The sequence below is a fragment of the Rhincodon typus genome, chromosome 40, assembly GCF_021869965.1.
Source record: "Rhincodon typus isolate 14 chromosome 40, sRhiTyp1.1, whole genome shotgun sequence".
Lineage (NCBI taxonomy): Eukaryota > Metazoa > Chordata > Chondrichthyes > Orectolobiformes > Rhincodontidae > Rhincodon > Rhincodon typus.
The window spans coordinates 15,857,651-15,871,885 of NC_063371.1; the positions used below are offsets into that span (position 1 = coordinate 15,857,651).

Sequence of the window (14,235 nt, forward strand, 5' to 3'; positions counted from 1 at the left end):
TTCACAGCTGCTGACTGTTCCAGTGCTTTGTGTTTTTATTACAAGCATCTGCAGTAATTTTATTTTTGTCTGGGTTCCTATTTTCTGTCAAATTAACCAATACTCAGGGACATCGACTGTTACCTGATCCAGTGATAAATTGGACCTGGTCAATTTATGGACTTGTTCTTGCACTTCGAGGAAACCGGGTTTGGGGGACAGTGAAGGGGGTAAAATGGGATAATTCAGGATACATTGACCACTCAGTTCAGTTCCTTTGAAATATTTTAATCAATGTCTGGTCAATGGGTTCCCAAGAATTTAGAGTTGTGGGAAATGCACACATGTCATGCTTTTGCTTGACATTTAATCCAGTTGGGCATTCAGAGAATTGTCTGTCTGATTTTCTCTTTATCTATGTTCAGATAATCCAGTGCATGACAGGAGCAGGATAGGGATTTATCGTGGCATTGATAATTTGATCAGTAACATATGCTAACTTGGATCTCTCCAGGTGATTAATGTGAGGACAGTCTCTCAGACTGTTAGGATGAGAAGCATCTGCCAAAAGATCCTGCTGCAGATAAATTGCAAGTTGGGTGGAGAGCTGTGGGGTGTGGACATACCACTGGTGAGTATATGGATCTTGCCTCCAGGCTCATTTGTCACCATCTACTTGGTACATTTGGTTTCAGAGCTGTTGTACAGACCAGCAGCAGGTATCAGCCACGCTGTTGGGAGGACTGTGTTTGTTTTGTGGAACAATGGCACAGTGGGTAGCACTGCTGCCTCAGTGCCAGGGACCTGGGTTCGATTCTAGCCTCAGATGACAGTGTGGAGCTTGCGTGCTCTCCCCATGTCTCTGTGGGTTTCCTCTGCATGCTCCGGTTTCCTCCCATAGTCCAAACGTGTATGGGTTAGATCGATTGGCCATGCTCAATTGCCCATAGTGTCCAGGGATGCACAGGGTTACAGGATTTGGTTGGGGGGGTTGGTCTGGCTGGATGCTGTCCAGAGGGCTGGTGTGGACTCGAGGCTGAATGGCCTGCTTCCACACTATAGGGATTCTAAAGTTGAGGGATCAGGTCTCTGTTCTAAGATGCGAGCATAAAATGAAGGCTGAGGTTCAGCTTTGTTAAGGGAGTAATGTGGTGTAGGAGGTTCTGTTCTTTGAATGACGTGTTTAAGCAAGTCTCCTACCCATCCTCAGATGCATAAAACATATTCCAGGACATTGTCAAAGAAATGGAGGGAGCTCTACCTAATGTAGGGTCAGTATGACTCCCTGTTAGCTTATGTGACTGGTTTTGGTTAAGGGTATTGAATGAAACTTTCCACATAGAAGTCATCCTGAGGTTTTATTTGCAAAATGTAACTTCTCATGCAGTATGCTGTATAACTCAGTGACACGATAAAGGTCTAGTTTCCAGACCACTGAGCTGCTCTCACTAGAGTTTTACTTCAGGGTCACCATGCTTCAGGTGAGGAGAGAGATTGAGAAGGAGAGTCCTTCATAATAACCTCAGCTAATGCTGTTCGCATCACACTGAATTGCAAAGCAACCGTCCAGCTAACTGTGACCATCCTTCCACATTAATAGTCCCATGTGAAAAACAGTTGATGAAAGCTTCTATAAAAAGACATGAATAACTTAGTAACGGAGTGCAGTGACAAGTTCTCTGGCTTGCAAATTGTGCCTGCAAATTTAGCAGATTTTTAGTGAGTAAATCTAGGTGGCAGCAGAAGATGTTCCACCTTGACTGCAGTTGTTTTTTTTTTTATCCAGGGAGTGTAGACACTTGAAGCTGCTCATTGTCTGTCAATTTAATGTCTGAAACTACAGTCTGCATGACACTTGATAATTTCAGAATAAACATCTCCAAGTGTGCAAGTGTTTTGTTGCCTGGGGACTTCAATTGGCAATTTAGCATGGCCAATCCAACTAACCTGCACATCTTTGGACTGTAGAAGGAAACTAGAGCACCTGGAGGAAACCCACGCAGACACGGCTCCCTAGTACTGTGAGGCAGCACTGCTAATTGCTGAGCCACCGTGCCGCCCATATTTTGTGTCTCTATTTCAGATTTCCGGCACCCACAGTGCTTTGTTTAATTAAAGATAAATTGAACCTTTCAGGTGTGGGAAGTGAGTGTAGAAAGAGGGTGAATATGGAATTGTCTTCTATGGACTGCAATTGGTGCTCAAACAATGGTTAATTTGAAAACCCATCGTAGAATTTTTTGCTAACCAAAGGTATGAAGAGCCACATTATGTATTTGGTTTGCAGACAAGCCAGGATATTACTGAGAGGTGGAACAGGCTTGACGGTCTAAATTGACTCTTCGTAAAACTACTGAGTAAATATATATATATTATTTGCCTGGGGTAGATAATCCTCATTCCGTAATGATCTCTAACTGATCTGGTGTAATGTATAGCGCTCAGCTTTGCCTAGATAAGTACAAGTATTAAGTATTTGTATGTGCATTATGCTTAGCTCTTTGTCTGCCCTGTTTCAGAAACAGCTGATGGTGATAGGAATGGATGTGTACCACGACCCTGTCAGGGGGAAGCAGTCTGTTGTTGGATTTGTTGCCAGCATGAATAAGTAAGTCTATGCTGCTTATTGGTCAAGGTCAAAAATCACAACACCAAATGATAGTCCAACAGGTTTATTTGAAAACACAAGCTTTCGGAGTCTTGCTCCTTCAGGTGTTAGTGAGAGAGGTGGCATCAGACGCAGAATTTATAAGCAAAAGGTCATAGAACTGATGTGAATGTATTGAACAAACCTAAGACAGCTGTTAAATCTTTAATCAGTTAGAAAGGAGATGCAGCTTTCATTTGATTAATATGCAAATCCCAGAATTTCTTTGAAGTCAGTACCCTGAGATAACTAAAGGTTTTATCCCTATATCAGAGGTGACATCTCAGGTAAGACAGTGCATTTCAGGTGTGAGGCCTTGTTTAGAATATGGCTGTGTATCACCTTGGAGTCAGACTGGTTTTATTTCCAAAGTACGAATTTTTAAAGTGCAACATTGACTTCTCTACAAATTGTGTGCTTTTTGAACAAAATAGAATGTATCAGCAATTCAAAATCTGAAAATGCGTGTGTGTGTGTTGGGGTGGGGTGGGTGGGAGTGTGTGCGTGTGCGGGGGAGCGAGGAGGGGGATGCGTGTGCGAGTGAGTATGAGTGTGGGCGCGGGTGGCGGAGAGAGTGTGTGTGAGTGCTTTAAATAGTACTTTTTGCAGGGGATTGTTCTGTTCCTCTAAGAGTATCACTTCACACACTGCCCACTCGCTGGCTTTGCAATCAGTAAGGAAGAGCCCAAGGTCATTGATCTCACCCAGCAGGTATAAGAGGGCTGCAAGGCCACAGCAGATCTTTATATCGAGGTTTCCAACCACCTGCAGTGTTGGTGATCTGATAATTTGTGAATTGGGAATTGGGTGAGTGAAACGTTTCTGATGCTCTGATTGATACACCAACAGCAAAACCCTGGAGCTTACACCCTTTGTTTTCTGGTAAGAAGGTGGGGAGATATTACAGAAATATTCAGTCAAAAAGCACTGTGACTTTCAGGGTGCAGAGCTGCAGTGTGACCAGTTGCATGTCAGTAGACTGTTCAGGTAGCTTCGTGTGACCCACAACATTGGGAAGACTCGGTTTAAATTTAGTAGCATGATGGAAAGCAACTTTCAACTTGCTACTTCTTTTCCAGTTAAGCAAATAATGAAAATGATCGTCTTTCTCTCTCCCTCTCATGTGGATGTGCTTTCATTTTCTCTGATAAATGAAACTGGGAAGGTCAGAATCTTAAGATATGTGCATTGGAGTTGCGACAGGTTTGCCTGAAGGAGATGGTAATTTGATACAACGTGAAAAACAATACTGAAGTGGAAATATTCCGATTAGGCAACATATGTGAGCAGTGGAACAGAATTACATAAATACGCAGAAAATAGGAGGCAGTTAACCATTCACCCATTTGAGCCTGCTTCACCATTCAATGTGATCATGGCTGATCATCCAACTCTACCCTCTTCTTGCATTTGCCCCATACCCTTTGATCCATTTAGCCCAAAGAACTATATTTAACCCTTCTCAAAAACATCCCGTGTTTCAGCTTCAAGCACTTTCTGTAGTAGAGTATTCCACAGGCTTACCATTCTTTGGGTGAAGACGTTGCTCCTCGTCTCAGTACTAAATGGCCTTCTCCGTATCCTTAGAATGAGCCCCCTGTTTCTGGACTCCCTTGTCACGAGGAGCATGCTTCCGGTGCTTGCTCTGACCAGTCCTGTTAGAATTTTATAGGTTTGTATAAAACCCCCTTTCATTCTTCTAAACTCCAGTGAATATAGTCCTCACCACTCTAGTCTTTTTTCATTCATTAGTCCTGCCATCCCAGGAATCAGCCTGGTAACTCTTCATTGCACTTCCTCTTTAGCTAGAAGATACTCAGATAAGGAGACCAAAGTGCACACAATACTCTATGAATGGTCTCACCATGACCCTGAACAATTGAGCAGGGATGACTTGCTGCATGTACTCAAAGCCTCTCACTATGAAGGCCAAATTTCCTCCTCCATTGCTTGCTGCACCTGGATACTTACTTTCAATGACTGGTGACAAGGGACACCAAAGCTTTGTTGCACCTTCCCCTTTCCCAACCTATTGCCATTCAGATAGTTAGTGTTTCAAGCTTTAAGCTTTTCTCTGTCTCTGTAATGGCTGTGTGACCTGTTGAAAATTTCCATTTGACTTTCTATCTGACTTCCAACATCTTCCATACTTTACATCAACAGCACGACTAAAGCGATCTTTTCATTGAGGCTGAGATGTTTGAGCAGTCTTTTTTTTTTCTTTATTCATTCATGGAATGAGGGCATCACTGGCTAGGACCAGCATTTATTGCCCATCCCTAATTGTCCAGAGGGCAGTTAAGAGTCAACCACATTGCTGTGGGTCTGGAGTCACATGTAGGCCAGACCAGGTAAGGATGGCAGTTTCCTTCGCTAAAGGACATTAGTGAACCAGGTGGGTTTTTCCCGACAATCGACAATGGATTTATGGCCATCATTAGACCCTTAATTCCAGCTATTTATTGAATTCAAATTCCACCATCTGCTGTGGTGGGATTCAAACCTGGGTCCCCAGCACGTCATCTGGGTCTCTGGATTAACAGTCCAGTGATAATTCCACTATAATGAATCTACAGTTCAGGTGTCCCATGTGTAAAACATGGCCTCACTAGTCACTGTAACGCTGTACAACTGTGTAAATTTTGAAAGTCTCGCTGCTCTTCCAATCTGACGTCTTCACATTTTGTAGTTTTGAGTGCTCCACCTGGCGTTCAGTTGACTGGGCTCTGAAAATCCCCTTTAACCTCCCTGCATCTTGAATTTTGTCTGTTGTTCAGGACCTAATTAAAACTGACGGACTAAGTCACCAAATTGTGCACTCCTTCCACCTGACTTGACCAAACCCAAGTAACAGAACCAGTTATCCCTTCCTTCCCCCATACTTGGTTATCTTCCCCTTTAACATATCGTTGCACTGACTTACGTTTTAGAATGTTCTGTCTGCTGGTCATTCTCTGGCTCAAGGTATTGTTCCTGAATTTCTAAACTGATATATTTATGGAACCATACAGCATGGAAACAGACCTTCAGTCCAATTCATCCACGTTGACCATGTTTCCCAAACTAAACTAATCCTATTTGCCTGCATTTAGCCCATATCCTTGACAGAGCCTTGGTGATTTGTTTTTATTCATTCACAGGTTTGAGCAATTGAGCAAATAACTGCCCCTCTGAAGGTGCCATTGACTTCTGGATTACTCCAGTCCAGGTGTGTGGTACACCTGGATGGCCAGGTAATGCAGGATGTCATAAGATAGTGTTGTATCTCCGGAACAGGAAATTAGCATCTTGCTAGCAGTCAGTATCTGAACTGACAAGTGTAAAAATCCTGCTGCATCTCATATAGACATTGGATAATGCAGGAATTTTGTTTGAGCCTTAAAATGAGCCTTCATATCAGACTTTCAGTCCCTCATTTCTTCACTAGCTTTTGGCAGTTACTGTTTCAGTATACTCCTGTTAACAGAATTGTAGACCTGCATTTTTGTACTTTTCACAACTTGGAGACATCCCAAAGTGTTTACAGCCAATGGAGTATTTTGTCAAGTGTTGCCATAGCTGTAACTTCAAAAAGGTGGCTGCCAGTCTGCAGTGACAAAGTCGCGTGAGCAGCAACATGACAATGATGAACATGTATCAATAATCAAAGTTATGGAATAAGAATTGATAAAGCTACCTGTGAAATCTTCCTTGCTGTGTGAAATGCTGCCGTTGTATCTTGAGTCTCCACCTGAGGGAGAGCAGCTTGAAATGTCATTCAATGTCTCATCAGAAAGGAAGTATTTCCAACACTAGCATTCTGCCAATACTGGCGAGTCAGCCTGTGTTATGAGCTCTGGTTTCTGGAGTGTGTTATCAACTTAAGGTGAATGAGTGTCTATCATTCACCTAATACCAATTCTTAATCAATAGTTGAAACGTTTTTAAGTATATTGTCACTTGCATTTTAGAGTGAATAATACAATAAAATACAGTGAAAAGCTTCAACTATTGCCACAATCCTGTGGCATTTTGAATAGTTTAAGAGTAAAATAGATAAAAGATATGCAAAAGTGAGCCCTGGGCTGACTCACCGACGATGCCTGTGCTGCCACTATTCTCCAACCACCACCCACCCACTACCACTACCACTACCACCTCCACCTCACCGCTGCCTGTGCTGGACCCACCAACATAGGAGTTGCCACTGTTTAAGTGCCACCCATTTACTGGTGGGCCCAATGATGCTGATGTCGGTGCTGAACCCACACTCTATCTCTGCAACCAGGAGTCCCTGGCTATGCTGCCAGAACAGGCTGCCGCTGCTATCCTACCAAGAGGTCCACTCCAGCTGCCCTCTTCTGAATTGTTGCCTTGCTGGTGCCACTGTCTTAAAGTCCACTGCTGCTTCTGATTGACGTTGCTGCCCCCAGCCCCAAACGCCGGGAGGACATCCCTGCTGCCACCACTGCCTCCAGTCGCTGAGATGTGTCCACTGCTACTTCTGATCGCTGGGAGGAGCTGCCATTCCGCGCACGGCCCGCTCTAACCGCTACGTCAATTTCAAAAACTGACTTGCCGCAATAGGCTCCAAAGAAAAGGAAGAATAAAAGAAAAAAAAGGAGCAGAGTAGACAAAGGAAAAGAAAAGAGAAAACATGCAGGAGCAGATGAGATCCAGGCAAGAGCCTGAACACAGCCCTGCTACTCCTCTGCCATTTCATGATATCAGAGGCGTTGACACAGTGCCTTTGCAGCAGTCCCTCAGGGTCAAGAATGGCTTGCTTTCACTATGGTGGGGTGGTTGGGAGTCTTGTGTCAGGCTTGGGGAACGAAGTGGTCTGCCCATCGCAGCTGGTTGTGCATGACTGATGTCTTGATACTGGGAATGTTGGCCTGGGAGAGGATGGTCATGTTGGTATACCTATCCTGTCATGGGATTTGTGGAATTTTGAGAAGGCAGCACTGGTGAATCCTCTCCAGGAATTTGAGGTGCCTACTGTACATGCTGCATATTTCTGATGTATATAGGAGGGTAGGGACCACAGATGTTTTATAGATCGTGCACTTGGTGCTGGGTTTGAGGTTTCCAACTTTGAACACGTGTTCCTCAAGCTTCCAAAGGCTACACCAGCACATTGGAGTTTGATGTTGGATTTCAGCGCCACTTTGCATGTTGTTGCTGGGTGAAGTCACCAATCTGCATGTTCCTTGCCAGAACACTGCTCCCTTTCTCTCCGGGTACATGGTATATTCTTCAACCCACTTGTTAACCCTGTTCGGCCATTTGGATTTGCAGTTGGCTTGAGGGTGTATCCCAGACTGTATCATGAGGTAGCAGGAGGAAAACAGGAGCTTTCTCCAGACCACCTCTCCCCAACACTGGAAACTATGATGCTGCGTTATGAGATTGCAACGGAATAAATCACTCGTCACGAATAGCATGGAATTGAATTGAGAGCTGAGGTCAAGGAGAGCGTGTTTTGGTTTAATTCTATGTTTCTTTCCCCAGGGCAATGACCAAGTGGTTTTCGAAGGTTGCATTTCAGATGGCCAATCAGGAAATCATTGATGGATTAAAGATTTGTATGGTGGCATCCCTGAAGAAATATTATGAGGTAGTCAGCAAAGGCATCACACGTCAGCATTATGTGCACATTTCTGTAATTCTGTGTTTGGTAAAATTTTACAGATGAGGTTGCATGCAGTAGGTATGATGTCAAGCTGGTGTTAATTAGAGACTTAAAACAAAGAAAATTAACTACTTGACAGTAGCTTGTATCCTCTTTCACCATCAACTCCTTGCCCAGATTCCTAGGCAGAACTTGCTTCTGACCTGAATTTCTTTTCACTTTCTCTGACAATAGACAACTCTGTCAGTAAACATAGTGATTCTAGTGTCAAAAACTAAATCTGTCTTTCTTTCCTTCTGTCTATCTCTGTCTCTCCCTCTTTTTTTTCTCTGTCTCACTCCTTCTCCACCCCCCCATCTTTCTTCCACTGTACCTCCCACCGTTCTCTTTCCCCTCCCCCCCCCCCCACCTCCATCCTTCCCCTCCCTCCCACCTGTGGCAGGAGAAGGAGAGAGTATGGGACAGTGAGGAAATCATTCTGAAAGACCCGCAACCTGAAACAATACTAGTGTTCAATGTTCCCTTTGCTGTGTTCAGAATTGGCAGTGCTGCAAGGCGTTCTCTTAGGAAAGATTAGAAGACGTGGCACCTGTTCTATGTTGTTGTTAGAGTTCCAGTGTACAGTTGCCCTTTGTTTTGTTTCCATTTCTACTTTTTCTTCTCCCTCTCATGCTCAACCAGGAGTTAATTAGGCAGAGTGTGAGCTTGTTTGAAGTGCATGGCTGTATTTGATTGCTGCTTGTGGCCTTGACTAGGTGATATAAGCAGTGAGTTGTTGGAACGTCTCATGCTAAGTTTTCACTGAGTCAGTGTATCTTAACTGTTGTGTACAGATAAACCACTGTCTCCCTGAGAAAATTGCTGTGTACCGCGATGGAGTGTCTGATGGCCAGCTCAACACTGTGACAGACTATGAGCTTCCTCAGCTCCTAAAGTGCTTTGAGGTGTTCAGTGACTATCACCCAAAAATGATGGTGATTGTGGTGCAGAAGAGGATCAGCACCAACCTGTATGCAAAGGCAGCATCGGGCAGGCTTGAGGTGCCACCTCCTGGAACTGTGATGGACCATACTGTCACCAGCAGGGAATGGTGAGACTATAAGACATACGAGTTAAAGTAGGCCGTTCAGCCCATCGAGTCATTGAGATCCGGCTTGACCATTTTCAACTGAATTTTCCTGACTTTTGTCCATGACCCCTGATTCTTTCACTGATTAAAATCTATTTATGTCAGCTTAAATATTCTTAATAACCCAACTTCTGCAGCCCTCTTTTTTTTTTAATTAAAAATAATCACAAGTTCACTAACACTGAGAAGAAATTTCTCCTCATCTGTCTTGTACAGGTGACCTCTTATTCTGATCCGACACCCTCCAACAAGAGGAAACAACTTTTCTGCATGTAGCCTGTCAAGTCCCTTGTGAATCTTGTACGTTTCAATAAGGATATCTCTCATGCTTCTGAACTCCAAGTACGAGCCCATCCTACACAATCTGTCCTCGTAAGACAGTCCTTCTATACCCAGGATCAGCTGAATGAACCTTGTTTGAACTGCCTCCAGTGACAGCATCTGTCTCCCTGGATAAAGGGGCTAAACCTGTTCTGTGTTCTCAATAGGCTAGGCAGCATCAGAGGAGCAGGAAAGTTGACGTTTCAGGTCGGGACCCTTCTTCAGAAATGGAGGAGGAGGAAGGGAGCTCCAAAATAAATAGAGTGGGGAGGGGTGGGGCTGGGGACAGTAGGTGGGATGGTGATAGGTGAGTGCAGGTAGGCAGATGGGGTTGGTCAGTGAGGTGGGAGGAGCGGATAGGTTGGAGAGAAGGTGGACAGGTTGTGTCAGGTCAAGGAGGCAGGATGAGAGGGAGGGTTGATCATGGGATGAGGACAGGGCTGGGGAGATTTTGAAACTGGTAAAGTCCACATTGGGTTGTAGGCTCCCAAGGTGGAATATGAGGTGCTGCTCCTCCAGTTTCCAGGTGGCGTCATTGTGACACCGGAGAAGGCCCAAAATGGACATGTCACCCAGGGAGTGGGAGTGGGACGGGGAGTTGAAGTGGTTTGCGAATGGAAGGTGTTGTCGTTTGCCCCGAACAGAGTGCAGGTGCTCTACAAAGCAGTTTCAGAGCCTCCGCTTGGTCTCCCCGATGTAGAGGAGGCCACATCGTGAGCCGCGGATGCAATAGACCACATTGACAGATGTGCAGGTCAACCCCTCTCTGATGTAAAAGGTTAGTTTGGTGCCTTGGATGGACGTGAGGGGGCAAGTGTAGGGACAGGTGTAGTGCTTCCTGCGGTTGCAGGGAAAGGTGCTGGTGTAGCGCTTCCTGCAGTTGCAGGGAAAAGTCCAGCTAATCTCCAGATTCAACGTATCGTTCTCCGCCACCTGCAATCCGACCCCACAACCAAAGATATATTTCCCTCTCCACCCCTATCTGCCTTCCATAGGGACTGCTCCCTCTGCGACTCCCTTGACCGTTGCACACTCCCCACTAGCCCCACCATGCCCGGCACCGCAATCTGCAACCACAGGAAGTGCTACACCTGCCCCTACACTCCCCACCCCCCCACCTCCATCCAAGGCACCAAACAAACCTTTCACATCAGAGAGAGTTTCACTTGCACTTCTGTCAGTGTGGTCTATTGTATCTGCTGCTCCCGATGTGGTCTCCTCTACATTGGTGAGATCATCGGAGACCACTTTGTAGAGCACCTGCACTCTGTTCGCGACAAACGACAACATCGTCCATTCGTAAACCATTTCAACTCCGCACTCCCTGGATGACGTGTCCATCCTGGGTCTCCTCCAGTGTCACAATGACCACGCAGAAACTGGAGGAGCAGCACCTCATATTCCACCTTGGGAGCCTACAACTCAGTGGTGTCAATGTGGACTTTACCAATTTCAAAATCTCCCCACCCCTGGCCTCATCCCATGACCAAATCTCCCCACCCCTGGCCTCATCCCATGACCAATCCTCCCTCTCATCCCCGCCTTCTTGACCTGACACAACCTGTACCTCTTCTCTCCCACCTATCCGCTCCTCCCACCTCACTGACCAACCCCACCACTGCCTACCTGCACGCACCTATCACCATCCCACCTACCTTCCCCCGCCCCACCCCACCTCTTTTATTTCGGAGCTCCCTTCCCCCTCCCCCATTTCTGAAGAAGGGTCCCTATCCAAAACATCAACTTTCCTGCTCCTCTGATGCTGCCTAGCCTGCTGTGCTCCTCCAGCTCCACACTGTGTTTTCTCTGACTCCAGCACTGGCAGTTCTTACTATCTGTTCTGTGTTCTAGTTGTGTCCTGACTAGTGCTTTGTATAGCTGAAGCAAAATGTCCCTATTTGTATACTCCCAAAACTAAAGGCCAACATTTCATTTGCCTTCCCTATTACCTGCTGAATTTGGATGCTAGTTTTTTTGTGATTTATGCACGGGAGCTCCCAAATCCCTCTGTATTTCAGCATTCTACAGTCTTTCTCTGTTTAAATAATATTCAGCCCCTCTACTGTTCCTGCCAAATAACATGATTTCACGTTTTCCCACATTATTCCACCTGTCGAGTTTTTGAACACTGACTTAAATTGTCTGCAGACACTTGTGCCCTCCTCACCACTTGCCTTCCCATCTGTTTTTGTCAACTGGCTGTAGATATTCACTTTCCTTATCAAAGGCATTAATGTATGTTGTAAATAATTGTGGCCCCAGCACTGACCCTTATGGCACTAAATAAAGGTTGCCGTCCTGAAAATACCCTTCTTATCTTAACTGTCTATCTTCTATTAGTTAACAAATCTTCTATCCATGCCAATATACTACCTGCAATACACTACCTACCAGTGGGCTCTTGCCCAAACTTACAATTGGATATTTCAAGGTCTGTTAGCCCAGGACTGTCTTCACATCTGGTGGATGATTGGAGATTTTGTCAGCCCTGCCCTGGGAGCAGCTATCTAGCTTGCTAAGCCATCTGCTGTCAGACCTAGTCGAAACCAGTGAATGGTGTGAGAGGCACAGCTTGAGAAAATGAAACTGAAATATTTGAACAACAGCATTGCTATTGGAGCAGATGTTGAATCAACGGCACTCTGATGTGTCAAAGCAGTGCTCCTGTGCTGTGTACCATGGGAGAAACCTGCTGTGTTCCATTTCATGCTGGATCCAAGTTCTGACAGTGTCCATTTCCAGCAAAGATAAAATTGTCAGGCGTGAATCCAACAGTTCATTCCTTGTAACCGACTAAGTCAGTATATCTGGGAAATAAGGCTGAAATCTTAAAGTCCTTTTTGAGACTTCACTTCTCCTGTCTCAGCTGTACTCTTATGACCCACGCTGAGAACTCATGAACTAATTGGACAACAGCAATCACAAGTTTCCCCTCCTTTAGTTTGGATACACTGTTGATTATAACCCTTGTTGTGCTATGTTTGTTCTTCACTGCATGTCCATTCCCATCGTCTTTGCAGAGTGTTTAACAGGGTGTATGTGAACTTGGTTGCTCTCAGATCTCATTGTGGTTTCCCTGTTTTGAAGGACTGACTTCTTCCTGTTGGCTCATACTATTCGTCAAGGCTGTGGAATCCCAACACACTATATCTGTGTGTACAACAGTCTGAAGCTCAGCCCTGACCACATGCAGAGGTAAGGTGTATGCAACTGAGCAGTGCATTTTAAAATGGTGATCTTTTCTCTGAAAAGATCTCTGATCTTTTCAACTCATACACTAACTCTTTCATGGTGTTTAAAATAATCAATTACTATTACTGAAAACAACAAATGCTGGAGATCACAATGGGTCAGCGGCATAATTGCTATTTACCTTCAGTGGTGTTGGCTCATCGATTTCCTTCGTGTGTCATGTGGGATAGCTACAGTCATAAAATGTAACTATTTGATTCAGTTTGCAGAAGGAAACAACAATATTTTTCACTTAAACCTACACTCCCACCCACTTTTTGTTATCTTGAACATTTTTCCCAATAGATGCTGTTAGACTTTCTGTTGTCAGCATTGGGTAGGTATGGTGAGGGCATGTGTTAGGTTTCATTTCATCTGGAAAAGGCCAGTCTGTCCCCCAAGTTTGGAGTATGTTTGGGTGTGTACACTGCCTTTCACATTCTCAATGTTCCAAATCACCTGACCATATTAGGCAATTTTAAAGCTACGTTTTTGTTCTCCTATATGACAGTGAACTTGGACTCTCAGCACTGACCATGACCAGATAATCAGCGTTGTTGTAGGTTGAGGGATAATTATTGGCTAGAATGCAAGAGCAGCTCTCATCTTCCATAGGATTTTGTGTCCATCTATTCAACTAATTGTGTTTTTGATTTGTTCTTTCAAAAGAAGCATCTTTAGCAGTGCAGTACTCTCTTGGTAGTGCACTGGAATTATGAGACTTGATTTTGTCTTCATTCATGGGATGTGTGTGTTTCTGGCTGGACCAACATTTGTTTCCCATCCCTCGTTGTCGTTGAAGATGGTGGTGAGGTAGCAATATATTGCCAAGTCAGGATTGTGAGTGGCTTGGAGGGCAGCTTGCCGGTGGCAGTGGTCTGATGTATCTGCTGCCCTTGTCCTTCTGAGTGGTACTGGTGGTAGATCTGGAAGGCTCTATCACCTTGTTGTCATCTCTGCCATGGGAGCTAAAACTGACCTGGTGACTAGGGCTGTGAATGACACCCTATGAGGCAAGATTGACCTAAGTATTGGGCTTGGCTTACATTTGCATGGCCCTTTGTCTGGAGGTGGTGTACACCTGCTATGCAAACACAACCATAATGCTTAGCTCTAAGGTGGATGGTTGAGGGTTTAAAGCCCATTCCAGAGACTTTGTAATACGGCTGAGGTTGACAGGCTGTACTATCAGAGAGACCAGTATTCAGGTCAGACATTAAACCAAGGTCCTTTCTCCCCTCTGCTGGATGCAAAATATCATATAACAGAATTGGAAGGATCATCTATGGCGAGAAACAGACTTAACAATTTGAGTCC

General features: G+C 44.9%; 1 protein-coding gene across 1 annotated transcript in view; it reads left to right on the forward strand.

The window, feature by feature from the left end:
* Positions 1–14,235, forward strand: part of piwil2 (piwi-like RNA-mediated gene silencing 2) — a 56,402-nt gene that overhangs the window by 31,629 nt on the left and 10,538 nt on the right. Inside the window, exons 16-20 of the mRNA XM_048618523.1 lie at positions 494–610; positions 2,499–2,587; positions 8,117–8,222; positions 9,071–9,327; positions 12,775–12,882. Of these exons, the coding sequence (XP_048474480.1) occupies positions 494–610; positions 2,499–2,587; positions 8,117–8,222; positions 9,071–9,327; positions 12,775–12,882 (677 nt within the window). The remainder of the gene's footprint in view (positions 1–493; positions 611–2,498; positions 2,588–8,116; positions 8,223–9,070; positions 9,328–12,774; positions 12,883–14,235) is intronic.